The 20,814-nt window shown below is 51.0% G+C and overlaps 2 protein-coding genes across 2 annotated transcripts in view; both read right to left on the bottom strand.

Annotated features, from left to right (window-relative positions):
• LOC144127616 (acetylcholinesterase-like) overlaps positions 1-9,194 on the bottom strand; it is a 68,852-nt gene extending 59,658 nt beyond the window's left edge. The window contains exon 1 of the mRNA XM_077660590.1: positions 9,116-9,194. The gene's annotated coding sequence lies outside the window, so the exon portion shown is untranslated. The remainder of the gene's footprint in view (positions 1-9,115) is intronic.
• LOC144130028 (acetylcholinesterase-like) overlaps positions 1-20,814 on the bottom strand; it is a 57,457-nt gene that overhangs the window by 1,002 nt on the left and 35,641 nt on the right. The window contains exon 7 of the mRNA XM_077664069.1: positions 9,116-9,329. Coding sequence (XP_077520195.1) covers positions 9,116-9,329 — 214 coding nt within the window. The remainder of the gene's footprint in view (positions 1-9,115; positions 9,330-20,814) is intronic.

The following is a 20,814-nucleotide window of genomic DNA, read 5'->3' on the forward strand; positions in this document are numbered from 1 at the left end:
GCATTCCATTCAGTAGTGACCATGCATATTCTATTAATGCTTAGGAAATCTGCTACGTTGTTTCGTAATAGCGCAATAAGCAGTGTTTTACCCCTTGTCTAATGTGATTCACTTTGATATTGCAAGCCCCTAACCTTAGAAGGGCAGAAAGTTGGGCAGTTCGTTCATATTCATGGCTGCTGAAAGGCGGACAGAAAGAACGACGCGGCTAAACGCCTGTCGTTCTTTCTGTCGTTCGTGTTTTCCTTTCGCGGTTTGCCAGACATGAACCCCGTTTACGCAATGCCCTACGGGGGTCCGTAAGGTTCAATGAATAAATGAATACAGCTTCTTTCCTTTGAATATAGAGCTCTGAAATTGACTGTCAGAAACCATTCGTTCCTAACCCTAATACCTCTGTCACACTGGCAAAATTAGTGTCGCGTTTAACGCGTGAGGCGCGCCGACGAATTTATATATAGTGCACGAAGAACGCACTCTGCTCGATGCGGGTTCGGCAAGGTGACTCGCACTCGGCTTCCGTCCACCTGCGCAATAAGCTGCCCTGTGCGGCAACGTTTACTGTCAAATGCCGTTGCGGCCATGATTCTGAGCCCCAGTTCGGAGCATTGCTCGTAAGCATAAATTCCCTACCTTATTCCTTCCGTCATGAAGTGTCCACCGAGATGAGGACAATCTTTTCTTTCCCCAACACAAATTAATATTTTGGTTTAGCATTCGATCGCTGTGCGCTTTAAGTCATTATGGGCTTAATCCATATTACAATTCGCGAGCAAACTCAACTTCAGGGGGCGCTGCGAAGTCTGGCAACATAGCGTGAGTGGAGGACCACGCATAGTTCGTCGCTTATGACTGTATTGGCGTTGCTTGCTTATGCCGAAATTTTCGCTGTTTTGTGCGAGGCTAATCGCGTTCTTGACGCTATGCACTTACTTTTGACATTCTCTGAGGGCACCGGAGAATATCTGACTGAATTTGGGCGACGCCGCGGCCGTCGATCCTCTCAAAATCTCGCTAACAGACGAATGTCTTCGCGGAATCTACCGAGGAGAAGCCGTGCTGCACCTCCGTCGCCGGTGTCTGTGACAAACGGAAACGCGTTGGCACCGTGCTTATCCATTACTACAGGTAAGCACCTTGGCGACTTTGCCACTATTTAGCGGGAAAGCAGCGCCGCGCTCGCCGGAGATGACTCCGTTCGTCGCGTTTGTTGCCGTTAAATTCTTGGTAGCAGTGAGCACGCCGAGTCGACGGCATGCTGTGTTTGAGAACATGCAGCGAGAAGGGGCAACAAAATGAGCCGGAATGTGAAAGTGCGCAACGCGATCACACAAAGACAACTATGCTTTCGAAGAGATTCGGCCTTGTGCATAGATAGAGCGTCCACAGTGCCTTTTCGCCGAAGCAGACCGACAAAGTGTTTGCGTGATCATCGTGTCGGTTACCTGTCCCGGTGTCATGAGTTTGCCTATGCCAACGTTAAAGCCAAAATGGCAACCATCCAGAGAAAGTTGAAAAAGCGGAGGTCAAACAGTCTAGAGCGTGTATGGACCTCCTGCATGTTTGTAAACAAACGAGGTGGCGCTGCAGTCGCTAGCGAGCTCGTGGTAGGCAAAAGACCAGGGAGTGTCGTCGCGGAGAGGTGTTGAGCGCGGGTTTTCAAGGCTTGTAGGCGCGTTTTCAGCTTTTGCGAATCACAGCAATGGTTGATGTTTACAGCTTAGTAATTTCTTGAAGTACACGAGCTCGCGTTGGCCACGTGCGGTGTATTCAGAGAAATAGTTCGCCATTGTGTATTGTATATATGGTTAGTAGTAAACAAATTGTTTCTGCCGTTGATTTCTACGCTAGGCATTGAATAAAATAGGAAGTTTTTGGCACTCTGCTCTAGCCAGAATGATTTTGCTTCGGGATAGTAGTGAGAGGATGTGCTGGCGATCTTTCGGCGGAGCAGATGTGCGCTCACCGTCTGCTGACACACGTAGGTGTCGTGCTGTGCAAAAAGTGGGGACAGCGTAGTGTACTTACTCTCCTCTGGCTGTCCCGCTTAAGCGCTGTTTTTATCCGCAGGATCACGCACCAGCCAGGCCGACTTCTCCCCTTGTTAAACTGGTCGATTTGGTGAAAATTTTTGATTTCTGGAATTATTTTTTTTCTTAGCCCTGGGGTGTTCTGTTTCGTGACGAAAAATTATAGCAAAATATTCAGTAGAAATTTATAAAGTACGCTTTCGAGATGCGGTGTCGTCGAAAATTGTGAGGTAATTCCTTTGAGGCTTTCTTTGTGTTCAGGGCCGCATTTCTTTGACTAAAGCGCAAGCGAAGGGGCCAAAAACGAGGAAATAAACGTTAATTATAAGGTTCGTTTTCTGACCTTTCACATTTTCTGCGATTGGCATCACTCACATCTTCGTAATCTCGTAACACATGAAAATAGAATGATTCTATTTGTCCCAAACGATTCCTGAGACGTTGAGGAATGTAAATTTTCTCTCGATTTTTTTTCCTACAGGTCCAGTATTATGTCCGTTATTTTTGTAAGAAACGTTTTCACATAACTATGCATGCATAAGTACATGATCATCTAAAAAAGAAGTAATAGCGTCATATACAGAACAAGGCTTTGTATAAACATTAGTTAGGACCTTGAGGTGACTTGACGAGGGTGTTAATTATAATTACCCAAGAACTGCACCAGGTATAGCTAGAAATAAAAGGCATTACCGAAACTAGCGTAGCAATTTCATATTTGCACCAAATTTAGTTTCATATCGCGTGCATAAATAACGAAAATACTTTTCATTGCCGCGCCCCCTCTCAATCTCGACGCGTCTGTTAGTAGCACGCCTGCGGCTGCTTCTTTCTAAACAAGCTTCGCGGTCATGGACTACATCATGAAACATGACACATGCATGATGCAATGAAAAAGCATATGGCTTTTAGCACACTTAAGGTACGCTATTCTAAGCAAGCCAACGTGACCGCGCATGAACTTACCAGACTTCTTTCTACTCGAATCAAATAATTACGTCTGTCATATTAAGAAACACTTTCTAGTAAATATCAAATGCCATAAAACGTGCCATTAAAACATGCTGTGCTATTAACAAAAGAACGCATTCCTTGGGAGCGAGTAAACCTGCCGGCGGGGGCCCCGTGCACACCGGCTCAAGGTGATAAATGCGTGCGCAGCTACATACGTGCTTTTTTTCCTTGCGCAGTTATAAGCGTACTATGCTGATGTGCAGGTGAATGAACACAATAACTTACATGCTATTAAGCACATTGAGTGGCAGTGCCGATCGACTCCCAGCTTCGCGCTTTAGTACCGCGGCCCATTCCCCGTTAGCCAGTTTACTAATGCAATATTTATCGCGAGGAGCCTATCTGGGCTAATTTAAATTTCCTTTATTCTACTACGTGGATCGAACAGTGACGCAGCTGATCAATACATGCGGCTTCTGCAGTGCGCAGGCATGATATGTAGCCGCCGGTAGCTGCAGCAGCTGCGGTAGGCACCGGCTGGCCGTAGCTGTTTTGCCTACCATGCGAAAGTCGCTGCTGACATCAGCGCCACCGCATCTTCGTGACGTCGCCGGGTGAAGGAGGTCCATATGGGCGCGTACCGTGACAACGCGAACGTGGTAGGTGATACTCGCTTAAATCCCGCGTGCTGCATAGCCTTTCTTTTTGTAGCGATAGCTACATTACGGTAGCATTTCAAGCCTTCACCTGGCGGCGCCATGGCAGTGGCGGCGCTGCCACCTTGTGACTGCGTCGCCACGCCGTGGCTGCGCCGCCAAGCTGTCACGTGGTTGGTCACGTGGTGCGGAACAGCTGCCGGCAGCACGGCGCCGTGGCTAATCACGTGGTTGGTCACGTGACCAAGTTCCGCTCGGCCAGCTGTAGCTATCGCATCACTCCAGGTTAAACCAGAGCTAAAGCACCCCCAATTTTTGTAACGATAGCTACATTACGGTAGAATTTCGAGCCCTCAGCGTGGTGGCGGTGGCGGCGCTGCCAACCTATCACTGCGTCGCCACGCTCTCACGTGGTTGGTCGCGTGGTGCAGAGCAGCTGCCGGCAGCGCGGCGCCGCAGCTAATCACGTGGTTCGTCACGTCATTGGTCACGTGACCAAGTTCCACTCTGCCAGCTGTAGCTATCGCGTCACTCCAGGTTAAGCCAGAGCTAATGCACCGCCAATTTTTGTACCGATAGCTACATTACGGTAGCATTTCGAGTCTTCAGCGTGTTGGCGCCGTGGCGGTGGCGGCACTGCTACCCTGTGGCTGCGCCACCACGCTGTCACGTGGTGCGGAGCAACTGCCGGCAGCGCGGCGCCGTAGCTTATCACGTGGTTCGTCACGTCATTGGTCACGTGACCAAGTTCCACTCTGCCAGCTGTAGCTATCGCGTCACTCCAGGTTAAGCCAGAGCTAAGGCACCGCCAATTTTTGTAGCGATAGCTACATTACGGTAGCATTTCGAGTCTTCAGCGTGGTGGCGCCGTGGCGGTGGCGGCACTGCTACCCTGTGGCTGCGCCACCACGCTGTCACGTGGTGCGGAGCAGCTGCCGGTCGCGCGGCGCCGTGTCTGATCACGTGGTTCGTCACGTGGTTGGTCACGTGGCTAAGTTCCACTCGGCGAGCTGTAGCTACCGCTTCACTCAATATTTAACCAAAGCTAAACCACCGCCAATTTTTTTTCTGAGCGGTTGAGTAAGACTGCCCGAAGACGCGGTGATTGAACGTGCGCTATAGTTGTAAGGTGATACGTACGCGCCGCGAGCGTCTACTGTGTTGGTTTTTTAGTTTCTTGGCGTCGTACGGTGTCGCTACACACAACCCCAAACTGTTTCCTCGAGCTTCCCAGCGTATCGCCACGAGCCTTGCACCGGCAGAGTGTCTCGCTCGAGCTTCTTGGTGCCTGCACCGCCGTCTGATTCCTGCTACCCGTTTCGAGACCTGGGCTGACGTCCTGTCCCGAGCCCCTGACATCTTGTGTCGGGCATACGCTCATGCCCCGTGCGCCGCTTGTACAACGTGAGTGCAGCCCTCGGCCATCCGCTTCTGCAGACATCGCTCCAGTGAACCGAGTCAGGCGCCGGCTACTCGATCGCGATCCCAAGGTACTTAATAATGTCTCCCAGTTCTGGAACCATGTCCGAAAGACGTCTTCCAAGGTGAAATACAAGTGCCGGAACTTATAGTGGTCGTCCCATTTGTTGAGTGTCGCGACCTGTTCGTAGTTGTCGCTTCACGGCTCTGCGTCTTCACTCGGGAAGCCATGAAGTGGGAGGTTCCCATGGATGCTGGAGCATGGATAGAAGCCCGAGCTCGAGCTCTGGCTTCGATCGGAAAACGGTTCAGGGCAACCAGAAGTGCTACAGATCATGCGGGCTGTTCCGGTTGCTACTCCGGTCGTGCTCCAGCATCCATGGGAACCTCCCACTTCATGGCTTCCCGAGTGAAGACGCAGAGTAGTGAAGCGACAACTACGAACAGGTCGCGACACTCAACAAATGGGACGACCACGCTAAGTTCCGGCACCTTTATTTCACCTTGGAAGACGTCTTTCGGACATGGTTTTAGATCTGGGAGACATTATTAAGTACCTCGTATCTTTTCAAACCCGGTAAAACAGTAAAACTTCTATTTGGGCTAGTTAGTGCATTTTTTAACCAAGGGAACGGAGCAGCCTCAAAAACAACCCTTCACCGAGAGCTGGTCATCAAGCCACTGCCAAAAAATATGCACCCCTCCCACCATGAGCAGCGCCGCAGAGCCCGTACGAAGGCACTGCACCGAGTGTACGGCTCCGAGCCGGACGCCGTTTGGGTGGACGCCGCCTGCACGGGTGACGAAGCAACCGCAGCCGTGGTGGACTCCTCTTCATCCGCCCTCCTCACACTACCTCTCCCCCCAGACACCACCCCAGAGGCTGCAGAGGGCGCCGCCATCGCAATTGTCATCACCCGCACGGAAGCCCGGTACATTTTAACAGACTAAAACTGCAATTCTAAATTTTGCGCGAGGCCGAGTCCACGTCCCTGCTGTTGGCAAATTGGGCTCGCCCGATGCACCCCCAACCCGCAATGCTGAGCTTATATTGGTGCCTGCGCACTCCGGGAATCCCGGAAACGAGGCCGCCAACCTTTTATTTTTAGCCCGAGGTTCTCTAAACCGGGCTCAGGTGGCCTCGGATCGGGGATTCGCGAGGGATCGAATACACTCGTTCAGCGAGATGACGCAGGCCTACAGAGCCTCGCGCCAGCTCTGCCCCCCGCCCCTCCCCTCCCTAGATAACAAACACGCAACACTCTGGCGCAGACTACAGACACACACACTCCCCTCACCCCTGACCCTAGCCCACTATCATCCCCCCTTCCCCATTCCTTCCTGCACCTAGTGCCCAGAACCCTTCGCCTATTCTCTCCACATCCTCTTCCTCTGCCCGGAGGACCCTCCACCGCGCGGCCTAGAGGACCTCAAGACCTGGGAGGACTGGGAGACCGTGCTGCGCTCGGAGAACCCGGCCGTGCAGACCATCGCCACCGGCTGGGCTGCCAGTGTTATGGACCTTAGGGACATAAACGCTTGAGTGCAGTGGGGTCGTGCGGGTACCCATAAATTCCTCTCCACCAATAAAGTTTCTCTTTCTCTCTTCACATTGGTCATTGTCGTGCGCGTCACTAGAGGAATCGCGCTTACGGATCATGGCGAGTATTGCAGGGCGTCATTCCGAGACGATATGCGGCCGTGTCGTATGCGGCGGTGTCGTATAGGGAGGTGTCGTATGCGTAGCTAGATAGCAAAAAGGGCTTCTATCTTACTCATCCTCTCATTCAAGAATAATAAAACGAGGCGTCGCGACAGCCGCCCTCAAAAATGCCATTTCCAGGTCATGTTCCCATCGAATGCAATCTAGCTTCAGAAGCCAGATCATGAGGCTGAAAAAAGGCCGGCTTTCCAGACCACATCCTGCGTGCTGTAGCGGAGAAAATTCTTGCAGAATTTAGAACAGGAACAACGAGTTTGCTTGCGGCAGAAAACCGAAACTTCGCGGTGATACCTTATGTGCACAAGGTATCACATAACCTGAAAAGAATTGCAGGAAAAGCCGGTGTCAGAGTCATCTTTTCTGTCCCGAACAAACTGCAGCGCTTGTGCAAAACCGTAAACCGTGAAAGACCTCCCCCGGCCGAATGCGGAAAAAATCACGAATCACCCTATGTGCAGTGCCGTAAAAATGTTGTCTATAAGATAGAGCTATTCTGTGGGCGATTTTATATTGGCCAAACAGGGCGCTGCCTCAATGATCGCCTAAGTGAGCATAAACGCTCCCTAAAACCACCCCCCAAAAGCAATTTGGTTATAAATTGACTATCCTGTAAATGCACTCCTTTTTTCGGCCGTACTAGAATACTGTATAAACAAAAGGACCAACGTACGCGGGAAATCGTGGAAGCTCTTTTAATTCACCGGGGACTTCACAACTGCGTCAGCAAACCTTCCGTCACGCTAACACAAAAAGAAATTGACAATCTTAACAGTTAAGTTCGCTTGTGTAGGTTGTGATTGTGTGCTTTTTTGTTGTGTGTTTTTTGACAATCATCACTGATGCTGTTCTTCTGTTGATTGTGCTCCTTTTCGCCTATTTAATGAAAAAAAAAACAGCGCTGTGTTTGTCTCTTTCTCAGTCCCATTTTTCGTGCGCTGTGCCTTCATTTAGTAGCTGGATCCCCCCTCCCCCCCTCCCGGGCACGGAGGGACGGAGCGCCACGTCTTTTGGACTCTGCGACTGTACTGAGTTGTCATTGTGACTACTGAGGACAGTGTTGGGCAGCGCGCTTGGCGGTGTAATGAGACGCTGGAGTATTCGGGAGAGACCATGCATCCCCACCGTAAGCGCCGCTACCTGACGCGGGAAGCAACGAGTCATCCACGTTGTCCCGACTCGACGGCGTCTTGTGCAGCGTTCCGAGAGGGCGACGCATCGTCAACGAGTCGGTCCCTGCGAAAGCTTCGCAGGTGACCGCTCGTTGGCGCGTGTCATTGTGAAGTGAGATTCACAGAAAGTAGAGGAAACTCTTGTATGGGCAATTTGGTATACAGGAGATTTACAAAAGAAGGCGCGACAGACGAAGACAGAGGAGGCACACAAAACGACAGGACCATTAGCAACTAGCGGTCCTGTCATTTTGTAGAGACACGGAGACTCGCTTTGTCGAACAGACTATGCTCGCCCGCCGAGTGTGCATGTGGGGTCCCCGAGGTATTGCGTGAGACAACTTAGGTCCGCCTCGGAGACGGGTTTTCGACCAACTTGTGTATTTACCGTTTGTCTTTTATGAGGCTGGAAAGATGTCAAGGCGTGGGAAAGCGAGGATGTTTTGTTAAGCCTGTAGAGAGTGAATTTGCTTGTGCAGTATTGGATGGGGAAGACTTACTTTCCTTCCGAAAGCTTGCATTTGCTGTGTCAGCCTTTCCCGAGATCGAGCGTTTGGGAATTTACCACTTGGTTGTTCAGTGATTAAAAGAGGCTACAAAACGGAAATCTGGTTTCTTTAGGCCTATCTGCGAGGCAGTTTTGTGCGTATAGCTTTTTCTTTGTTTGCTAAGAAGGATGAACGGGCTTGTCGGTAATTCATCGTGACGAAACAGCGCAGACAAGACGAGGAAGGAATACGTATTCCTTCGTCGTCCTTGTCTTGTCCGCGCTGTTTTGTCACAATTCCTCCTTGTTGTTCTTCCGTCCTGTGTTAGTTATAACATTTAACTCTCCCAAAGTTGATTTCGAGTAATGTGATCGAGCAAGTCGAACCTGGAAAGCTTTCTGCATCCTTTTACCATCTTCATCGACATCCTTCCCCATCAGCAACATCTAAGAGGAAGAGGAGACCACAACGGTCGTTGAATTTTTTCGGTAAGTGGGCTTCTGGTGGGAGGAGGCTCCTAGAAGGTGCAGATGGGTGAAAGTGAGTTTCGTTCCGTTGCTGCTTCTGGAAACTTCACTCCTTTGATTCGGAGTAAGGAGCGCAATTGTGCTCTGGTAAACTGCTCTCCTTTCCGCGCGGGCCAAAGACTCCAGGGTTCTGCCCCCAATGCACTCACTTGCACGAGGTGCCTCAGCCTGAAAGGCGAGTCCGGCAGCAGCCCGCTGAACGTGGGCGAGAAGCGAGGCACCGCGAGCGAGGCGTCGGGCCAGTACAGCGACTCCGCTTCGGCATTGCGCAGGCAGCTGGCGACGGCCTCCTCGCTGCCACAGTGCACGCGCTGCGCGAGCCACTCCAGGTTGGCGCGGCGGTTGACCGTGTTGTCGCGCATCCTGCGAACGCCACGTCAGAGCTAAGCAGTGCTTCAAGGTGCGTGATTCTGAGTTACCAGAGTAAGGAAACGCTATGTGGCCTCTGTCCTTGGCCTTTGCACAGCTGCGTACGGCCTTTGCCGGAGCCTTGGTGAACCGGTTCATACCTCGTGCGCCCAACTGCACGGTACTCGATTCGGTCGGCCTGCTGACATTTGTACGTCACCCCGCTTCAGCCGGACTCGGCCGGTATACAGTCGTAGGGCTTTAGTAAACAAATTAAGCTGCTGAGGAAGCAGATGAACTGCTGTGAGGGCTCAAAAGGGCCGATGAGACGCTGGAACAACAAACTTCCTTCCAGTGTGTCATCATAACCTATCTTCTCTAATTACGAATTAATGGATTTTTTTTTTTGAAATGGCACGAATAAGTGCGAAGCGCGCGTCCTTGGTCTCTCCGAAGCGATGCATTCATTCGGTCCGCGTAAGCGTCATAGACAAGGCACTCAGCACATAATCGTTCCCAAATGCGCCGCTGAACTCTGTCTACTTAGAACTGCGCAGTGCCATGAGCGCTGCACGCAGCACGCAGGGGTGCGTTCTGCAGCGTTCTGCAGAAAGCAGTGTCGAGCCGCGTTGTGTGCCTCAAGTGTGCAAGAGTCTTGGGCGCGCTTACTTGTCTCGACGCGCCATGCGATCGTTACTCCGATTTTGTTTTTTGCAATGATGCTTTTTCTGGGCCAGAACGATTAGCATCCCAGCTAAATGCTGAACCAATCCGCTTTAAAATTCGACGAGGTTCAAGGGGCTGGGTGGCCCATCGGGCGCCCGAAAGTGAAGCCACCGGAAGTAAACAGCCTTGTCGCGGACGTCAGCCTTTGGCAGTGCACGAAATAGGACATCAGCACGGTTTTTCAGTTTTCGTTTTCCACTCAGCATTTCGTCTTTTTGCCGTTCTCGTCTTTTTCCATGACAATATCTACCTGTTGCGCCGCAAACTGCATGGGGAGAGCAGCAAAGTCTTCGGGAAAGACGTTTCAAAAATAAAGCTCCAATGCATCGCAATGGGACGACACTAGCAGACGACAGAGTGCAGCCACACAGTATGTACGGAGCCTCGTCTGCTCAGCTCTGTGTCGTCCCGTCGCGCTAGCGTCGCCAGCTCTGCTCTTTGTTGTAATGCACGTTGTTGCGCTCTAAGCCCAGGCTATACCATCAATGAGGGATAAATTTAAGAAAGAATAGGTGCAAACCTTTACTAGGCAGCCGACTTAGCAGTGACCATTTTACTGAACTATGTTTAAACCGAGCCGGAGAGGGCGAGGCTACTATCTGGTGAGGTGCCGATGGTGTTCTGCTGGTTCGCATTAGCCGCTCCAAAAGGTATGAACTGCTTTTTCGACGCAGCGTATCATGTACTGCTTCGTACGGTAGCATATTATGCCTGAATGGGCTTTTATTCGTGATGCTTGGAGCAGTTGACTTCTAACAGTGCTTGTCACGCGCGCTGCAGCATTCGTCTTTCTCCTAAGTCATTTCTCTCGCACTGCGCAGCATAAATGTAGCTGTTAGGTTAGTTAGGTTAAAAGCTAGTTAGCTGTAGTTAGGTTAAAAGCACGTCTGGAAGGTGAATGACACCCTAAAGCGATAAACATCACCTGCCATCGATGAGAAGAGACATCGTCCGCCACCAACTCGAAACAGCGGCAGCTGTATAACCAGCGGCTCTTCGTGTGTCAGGATTTCCGCGCCATCGTTCCCCTTTTATTTGCTACACGAAAATTCGGTTTTAAGATGACCTAGTTTCATCGTCATTCCACTACTTCGCGTAATTACGCTCGGAGGACAAGAACCAGATAAGAACACAGTGTTTAGTGCACGTACCGCTTTGCCGCGGCAGGGTGAGCAGCTGCTTGCCTGTTTTCTTCAATTTCTCTGAAATTACAGGGTTCCCCAAACAATGCTCACATTTCTAGCGTTGAGCTTGCTTATTCTTTTGATATACTAGCAGACATCACACTAGAACAACGCAAAAAACGAAATAGCGAAAGACACGACTTTTTGCATTGAAATACACAGCAGGCACCGAACTTCTGGTACATGCCGCCCAACTTCCGGCGGCTTCACTAGGGCCCACTTCGGAAAGCAGGAATGCGGCATGCAGCCACAGATCAGTGGTATGCAGCCTTTTGTGCACTAGCCTTTAAATTGATGACGCGACCGCCGAATAAAACCGCGGCGTTCAGGCTTCTCCGCAGGGACGCTGGTGATGACGCCTCTACAGCGGCGGCACATTTTCGACGCAGAAATTGGGAGGAAGAAAACAAACGCCTCCGAAGGCAAAGGTCACGAAGCATTGTTTCACGGCAATGCACGGCAGCATGTGGGCGAAGGCAGCGGAAATATCAAACAATGACGTCGTCGGCTAATTTCTACGCATTTCTCAGATGCTATGAGAAGAAGCCTGCAGATCGTCCTGCCTGCAGATCGTCCGGCGATTTCGTCATCACTTTAAAGGCTAGCGCAAAACAACTTGGTGTGCTTAACAGCAAAGCGATGGATTCATTCAGCTACGAGCAAGTTGGTACTACTATCCATGGTATCCATGGTCCTCCCGTTTTTCCGTGCTGTTTTACCATAAATATTCAAAGCCTCAATAATCTCCCTAACAAGCTTATCATTGTGGCGGTTGATAATTTGGATCCTTTTAAAAAGGGGCATACACGGCTTTGGACGGGCCCGTTTATTAGACTGGATCTTGCAGTGGCGACAGTGCTGGCTCAGGTGGCCCGATTTGCTCTCATTAATATTGTGGACATGTTCTTTTAACCTGCTATTTACACATCTACCTGTCTGCCCAATATACTCATGGCCACAAGGTAACGGTACACGATAGACAACACCCTCTTCACAAGTGACAAACCGTTTCTGATGGACAATTAAACATCTTTTTTTTTTCTCTGGTTACCGCACGGATTTGTCTTCTTGCAAATCATAGACAGTTTTATGGGCGCTGAAAATACAACTTCAACGCCTGCTCGTTTTCCTATTTTCTTTAGGTTGTGGGAGGTCTGATGAATGTAATTGATGACAGCTACTTTCTTGCGATCCTCCTGTTCATTGGTACCTTCCTGCTTGTCGAACCGTCGTGCTGTTTTCATTTTCACAAGAAATAAACAGTTGACAGTTAGCGCTCGTGTCGTTCTGTGTTCCTCCTGTTGTCCTGTTTTGTTACGCGCTGCTCTATTATTATGGATCACCAACTCGCCCAACAAGCAACACTTCCGAACGAGTCCGTCCGCGGTTACGTCGAAGAGATTGAGCGCCTCTTTCGCCGCGCCGACCCCGAGATGACCGAGGAAAAGAAAGTTGAGTTTTTAATGCGCGGCGTAAAAAAACAACTATTTGCCAGCCTCGTCCGCCAGCACCAAAAGCCATCGAGGAATTCATGCAAGAAGCCTGCACGATCGACAAGACCCTCGACGTCCGAGCTTGGCAGTACAACCGCCCTTCCTCTCTCTGTGGAATCCGTCCAGACACGACAGCCACCACCAGCGACAGCTTGCGGGAAGTTATCCGCGAAATCGCCCGAGAGGAGCTACGACGACTGCTGCTTTCCTCTGCACAGCCACAAGCAGCGACTCTCATGGATGTGGTGCGGGAAGTACAACAGGCACTTGGTAACGCGACTTCGACGACCACACGGCCCCAGTCCATGACTTACGCCGCCGCGGTGCGCAGCCACAGGCGTCCTCTCACTCAGCGCTAGGAGCCGTATACACCGCCCCAAAGATCCCAATCGCCCGGCCGCCCAACTCAGTTGCAAGCTAACCAAAGAAAAGCCGACCTCTGGAGGACTTCCGACCAGCCCCACCCGCTCTGCTTCCATTGCGGTGAACCCGGCCACATTCTTCGGCACTGCCCCTACAGAAGAATGGCCTTGCGTGACTTCTTAGTTGATGCTCCATGACCCCGTCCCGGCCAAGGGCCACGGGATATCGACGAGTACCTGCGTCGAGAGGAGCGCGAGCCATCTAGCCGTCTCGCCCGCTCACCATCACCGTCCACGCCAAGTTTTGCATCGCCAGGCCGCAGCTACGCAGCGTTCTTCGCGGAAGGTCCCCCAGCCCCCGCAGGAGAATCTGAAGAAAGCAACCTTTATAGGTGAGGTTGCTCACCATGCAGCGAAACGACGAAGCTCCTCCACCGACCACGCCGCATGAAGACGTTGCACCTGCTACGCCGGATGAAGACGCTGCACCCGGTACACCAACGCCGCACACACTGACCGCCTCGACCACGACGCGAACCGCCTTCAAAACGATGAATCCACCCAGAGAAGCTTCGACGACACCCCCTATCCACGGTTCACATATGCGACGAAGACGTGACCCGACGCCGAGGATGACGTGCAACAGAAGAGCCAGGGCATCTGACTTAGAAGTGACTATCGACGGCCGGAAAGTTACCGCTCTAGTCGACACAGGCGCCGATTATTCGGTAATGAATTGAACATTCACCGCCCAAATGAGGAAAGTCACGACCGCCTGGGACGGCTTATAAATTCGCTCCGCCGGAGGCCATCTCATTACACCATCGAGGCGATGCACAGCGCGTGGGACCATCAAGGGAGATACCTGTCCTGTGACCTTCGTAGTACGACAGAAATGTTCCCGTGACGTCATATTAGGCATGGGTTTTCTTAATAAGCATCAGGCGATAATCGACCTGCAATCCAAGCTGATCACGCTTTAGACGAACGAGGCCATTCCTTCGATGAGAACTCTGGAAAACCACGTTGCCCTGACTGTCCTGGATGAACAAATGAGCGTGCCACGTACCCTGATCCAACGTCACGCTTACCGTAGGTACAACGAAAGCTCTCATCTCATCGAAGGGAACACGGTGTTGCTTCTAGAGTGAGGAATTGGCATCGCAAGAGGCATCGCACATTTCCGCAAAGGTCAAGCCGAAGTACTGCTGACTATCTTCAGCGAAGAATACCGACACATTAACAAAGGAACGACGATTGCTTTCTTCGGCGAAATATCCGACGTACGAGACTCATTCGCCCTCTCCGACCCACCTGCAGAAGATTCGCCTGACCAAGACAACTCGCCCACTTTCGACATAAACCCAGCCCTGCCCCAGAGCAGACAAGACCAGATCCGAAATCTGCTTCGAAGCTACTGCGAGTGCTTCTCGTCATCGCCGAAGGTCCGACAAACGCCGATTGCCAAGCATCGCATTATAACCGGCCAGCACGCCCGACCTCTCCATCACGAGAACGACAAGCCATCCGGGACCAAGTGGAAGAAATGCTTCGCGACGACGTCATTCAGCCATCCAAGAGTCCCTGAGCGGCACCGGTTGTTCTAGTGAAGAAGAAAGACGGCGCACTTCCCTTCTGGGCGTCGATTACCGCCGCTTAAACAACATAACGAAGAAGGACGTCTACCCCCTCGCTCGCATCGACGACACACTGCACTGGCTCTGCGAAGCCAAGTATTTCTCATCGATGGACCTCCAGAGCGGCTGCTACCAAATTGAGGTCGACGAAAGAGATCGCGAGAAGACCGCATTCGTCACTCCGGATGGCCTCTTCGAGTTCAAGGTGATGCCATTTGGTCTCTGCTCCGCATCAGCGACGTTTCAGCGAGTAATGAATATGGTTCTGGCAGGCCTGAAGTGGCAAATTTGTCTAGTATATTTAAATGACGCCACTGTCTTCGCCTCAAAATTTGAAGACCATCACCTATGGAATAGTCTTGATCATAAGCTTAAAATTTTACCTACGCTTCACGCCTTTCAAAAACAATTGAAACACTTCCTACTTAAAACTCAACAGTCCGCATTCCTTTCATTTATTTTTAGTTAGTTTATAGTTGTGTAATATGTGTTTACTTGATGTTGTAACCAGGGCTCAGTGCCTATTGCTCCGATGTGTTTTCTTTTGAAGCGAAAAGCTTCACTACGGCCAGCTTTTCGAGCCGTCAGCGGGGCCGCAAGTTTGACCTTGAATATAGCTAGAGGTCACGGTGGCCGCAAGTTTCACCTTGAATGTAGGTAGAGGTGAAACCATGAGCATAACTGGTGGTAGTCAGGTTTGACACATGACGTCAGCTACAGCAGCGACACCAGCGGCTGTTACACCAACTGTCTCGACTTTGACCTTTGACCTTGAGCTTTGACCTTTGACCTTGAACTCCGGTCAAGCGGGAAAGCGTCTGCCGGCATCGCATGCGCAGATCATGAAAGTGGGTTCTACATAAAACGCCGGTGCACTTTGATGCGTTCAGCGGAACGCTAGGTGTGACCGATGCTGATGCGATGCCTGCCGTGGAGACCAACACCCAAACCGCACCCGTAAAAGAAGGAAAATGCATTGAAAATTGGTTTTAAGGAAAGTAAATTACGCCCGCCTCATATACCTTGGTGGACACCCGAACCGCGCCCGTACGGGAAGGAAAATGAAATAAAGTTGGTTTTAAGGAAACGAAATGACGCCTAGCTGGTTCACATATCTCGGAGGACACCCGAAACGCAGCGTAAGGGAAGGAAAGTGAAATTAAAGTTGGTTTTAAGAAACGCAAATTACGCCTGTCTCACATCTCGGTGGACACCCGAACCGCGCCGTAAGCGAAGGAAAATAAAATTGGAAACCGCCAGTCGCTGGACCACAAACGTAGCCAGGGAAATGCAGCTTTTCGCTTACGACCAGGGTGAACCAGAGCTAAACCACCAGCACCAGCACTGGGCTACCAGCCGAGCATTTCGCGGTACATGGGAGAGGCCAGTTGTGCGCATGCGCCGTTTCCACGGCAACCGAAGAGGAGCAAAATGCGGTGTGCGCTTCGCCGTCGCCGCGGCCGCGCGCCCGCTCCACCGTCAAAGCCGAGCGTGACGTCATGCGGATGAGCAGTTGCGCGCATGCGCTGATGCCGTGGTAACCAGAGACCCCACATCTGCGTCACGTTCTTCGTCCCCGCCTCGCAGCACGCCGCACTATCACCCGAGCCGCGCGTCCCATGCGCAGGATTGCGTATAAAAGGCGGAGATGTAGTGGGCGTCTGTATATCACCACGTTTGACATGCATGCAGAGAAGGAGAGTGCAGCCGCTGCTAAGCGGCGATATAGACAAGAGAAGGTTAACTCTTCCGATCATGAGGTTGTCACCTGGCAGTTGGGTTGAACCAGATAAGAACGCTGCAGTCTGTGTGTACGTGAAACAAGGTATCACTGCTGTGAGACATCTCAATTCGATCGCGGTGAATAATTGTGAAGCCTGCTGTGTTTGGCTTCTGGGAAACGGCGTTATCATCCAAGGAGTCTACGTGGCACCGGGAACATCTGTCAAGCAGACGATTGATGTGGTTGTCACGTGTATACCAGCCTACGGCACGGTTTCACAGTTGTGTGCGACTTTGGGTGATTTCAGCAGGAAACAGGACTCTCTTAGTCAGTGTATGAAAGAAAAGTTTCACTTTAGCTTCGGAACCTCACGACCAGACTACACAATGGGGAACTACTATAGAGCTTGTATACTAAAGAGGCTCTACCGAATCGAAATACTGTATCGACAAAATTGAGACCGCTGCATGCTACTTCACAGATCGTCGGGCAGTCTTCGTCTCTGTCAAGCCAAATAAATAAAAGATGTGTATACACAATGTCTCCCATTGCTAAACATACAGTGACCACAACAAGCTCAGCTAGGGAAACGTACCTTTCGCTACGTATATCCTGGCATTGCCGAGCTAAGCCACTACTAATTTTTTCTTAAATATTTACGTCACATTTTGCTGTCGCCCACACAGAATGTGTTAGTTATTATTGGTTGGGACCCTTAAACAATTTTTACGGGGTCCCTGTAGTTCTATTTTTGAATTTTGGCACTTTATGTTAATTAAATATTCTATTCTACTTTATTCTAAAGGCTTCGAACAGTACTAGAGGTAATCAAGTCCTCCGGCCTAACCTTGAAAGCAGAAAAGTGCCACTTTGCCTACGAAGAGCAGCTGTTTCCAGGCCACATCGTTAGCGAGGAGGGAGCATGCCCAGATCCGCAGAAAACAGCTGCTATCGCATTGTTTCCGACGCCGGCCGTTAAGAAAGCTGTGCGCAGATTCCTCGGACTGTGCGCGTATTACCGACGATTTGTCAAGAACGTTTCGCGCATCGCCGAGCCTCTGACCCGACTCACTTAGGCAGACGTGCCATTTAAATGGGAAGCGCCGCAAGCAGAAGCCTTCAAGGAACTTCAGCGTTGTTTACGGTCCACGCCGATCCTCGCGCATTTTGATGGAAACGCCGAAACTTAAGTTCATACCGACGCAAGCAGCGTGGGCCTAGGCGCCGTCGTCGTTCAGAAAAGCGACGGACTGGAGAGAGTAATCGCACACACTAGCCATTCTCTTTCCAAGGCCGAGGAACTGAGGAGCACCTTGCCATCATCGGGGCTACGTCTAAATTCCGCTTCTACCTGTACGAATAACCGCTCAAGGTCGCCAGCGATCGCCGCGCATTGTGCTGGCTTGCCAGTTTTAAGGACCCCTCTGGCCGCCTCGCCTGCGCCTCTACGTGTTTGACGTCACCGTCGTTTACAAGTCCGGACGCAAGTACTCTGACGCCGATTGCCTCTCACGAGCCCCTGTATAGATGCACCGCCTCTGGACGACGACGAGGACGCCTTCCTGGGATCCATCGGCTCCAGCTATTCTGCACAGCAGCAGCGCTCGGATACCGACCTAAAACGCCTCATCGAGTACTTGGAAGGCAAGGTTTCTTCGTCCCCGCCTCGTTCAGGCGAAAACTGTCTCCTTCTGTGTACAGAATGAGGTCCTCGTGAAGAAGAACTTTGCAGCGAACAAAACAGCCTATACCTCCTTGTTGTTCCTGCTTGTCTCCGCGAACAAGTTCTACAGGCTTCACACCACGAGCCGACAGTTGGACATCTGGGGTTATCTCGCACTCTCCGCTGCATAGAACACAAGCATTACTGGCCCCGACTGTCTGCCGATGCCGCACATTATGTGAAAACCTGACGGGATTGTCAGCAACGAAAGACCTCTTCCAGAAGTCAACGTCTGGAAATAAGTGGATCATCATAGCTACCGACTACCTGACCCGCTACGCCGAGGCAAAAGCCCTACCGAACGGAACAGCAGCACAAGTCGCCAAATTTTTCGTGGAGTGCATTGTTCAGCGACACGGCGCCCCCGATGTGCTCATCACGGACAAAGAAACAGCATTCACGGCGGAACTGACGCAAGCCATCCTGCGTTACAACCAAACCAGCCACCGGAGGACACCTGCATACCATCTGCAGACCAACGGACTGACCGAGCGCCTGAACAAAACCATCGCCGATATGCTCGCCATGTATGTCGATGCCGAACACAAAACCTGTAATGTCATTGCCTCACGTCGTCTTCACCTACAACATAGAGTGCAGGAGACCACCCAGACGACGCCTTTTAGGCTCGTCCATGGTAGGGAGTCCACGACCACGCTAAACGCCATGCTACCCAACGTTGCTGAAGAAGAGAACGTCGACGTCGCCGCCATTCGCCGCCGTGGATTGAGTGAAAAGCTTTTGCGCCGCTATGTCGGCCCGTACAACGTTCTTCGTCGGCTAGGGGAACTGGATTATGAAGTCGTCCCTGACGCAATAACTGCATCCCAGCGACGCCGCGTACGACCAGAAGTTGTTCATGTCTTCTGTCTAAAACCCTATTATGCGTGCTAAAGGACGCTGTGTTTCTACACTCGGTGTTTATTTTCGCACGATCCGTTGTATTTGTTTCTTGTCGCCTGATGTTTTAAAGCATCGGGTCGATGCTTCTTTGAGAGGGGAGTAATGCCACGAATCTTTGCAGCGTTTGTTCATTCTTCAAAGCTGCCGCTACTTCGCTTTATCGCTTTGTTTGCGATGTAAGACGCGACCAGATTTACCTCGATTGATCGCATCCAGGCGGAAACGACTCTACATTGTTCCAGAATGTTCTAGTAACTTTACACCCTTTATCTCGAAAGTTCGCTATAAGCTTTAAACTGAGCCCGGCCGAGAGCAGCGGGCATTCTGTTCGACGGCCGCCGAGCACGCTTGCGGCTACGCCGCTGCCGAGTGATTGAGTCCATTCTGGGCGCAAGTCAGCCCAAATAAAGAAAGGAACACACAGAACGTAGACGAGGCTGACTGTCAACTAAAATTTTTATTGGAAAATCCGCGCTTTTTGTTTCCTTGTCAAAAAGATCTTGCTTTTATCTCCCGTGGGGTTCGTTCAAGAAGGAAGTTTCTTTTCTTGATAGAGAGATGGATGGTGTGCTGACGCACCGCTGTCCTGTTTCCCGTATCGCCAATGCCTCAAGGATCTCACGTGTCAATTTGTCTGCATACCTTTTCATGACTTGAACTTCATGCAACTTGGGTTCACACTTGCGCACTTGTTTGCCTGTTTTGTTTTCTTTGCAATCTCTGCAATGCAGGGCTAGATTGCTGCTTGGGGCACCTGATAGCGATGATGCATGTTCTCTTATCCTATCATTAAGGCACCTTCCCGTCTGTCCTATATATTGTTTTCCACAGGCCAGAGGGATATTATAAACCACACTTTTAACACACTCGCTGAATCTTGTTCGGTGTGCGATCTGGCATTGCTGCTTCTTTTGCCTGTTGACTCGAGCACACATGCTCATTGCCTTGTTCGGTGCAGAGCAAACAACCCGGACCCCGTGCCTCTTGCCAATCTTCATGAGGTTGTGGGTCAATCCATGAACATACGGAACCACAGCTAATTTCTCCCTTTCAATGCCTTCTTCATGTCCACCTTTCCTTTCTTGCACTCCTTTCACTTTCCGCAGCAAGCTTTCAGCTACGCTGCTAAGCATCAGAACGGGATAGTCCGCATTTTTTAGCCTTTCGATCTGCCGCCGAAAACTTGTCTCCATCTGATGCTCACACGATGATGCTCACACGTGATGCTCACGCCTTGAATTCCAACCCGGACACTTATGTTGGAGGTACGAGCCTAGGGCGAAGAAACAGTTTCTCCCTTTTTCATCAAGCCATTCAAAGACCGTGAAAAGGGCAATATCGAGTGCCGCGCTCTTTTCAGCTCTGAAGAAATCGTGTGAGCATCAGATGGAGACAAGTTTTCGGCGGCAGATCGAAAGGCTAAAAAATGCGGACTATCCCGTTCTGATGCTTAGCAGCGTAGCTGAAAGCTTGCTGCGGAAAGTGAAAGGAGTGCAAGAAAGGAAAGGTGGACATGAAGAAGGCATTGAAAGGGAGAAATCAGCTGTGGTTCCGTATGTTCATGGATTGACCCACAACCTCATGAAGATTGGCAAGAGGCACGGGGTCCGGGTTGTTTGCTCTGCACCGAACAAGGCAATGAGCATGTGTGCTCGAGTCAACAGGCAAAAGAAGCAGCAATGCCAGATCGCACACCGAACAAGATTCAGCGAGTGTGTTAAAGGTGTGGTTTATAATATCCCTCTGGCC

The sequence above is a fragment of the Amblyomma americanum genome, chromosome 4, assembly GCF_052857255.1.
Source record: "Amblyomma americanum isolate KBUSLIRL-KWMA chromosome 4, ASM5285725v1, whole genome shotgun sequence".
Classification (NCBI taxonomy): Eukaryota; Metazoa; Arthropoda; class Arachnida; order Ixodida; family Ixodidae; genus Amblyomma; species Amblyomma americanum.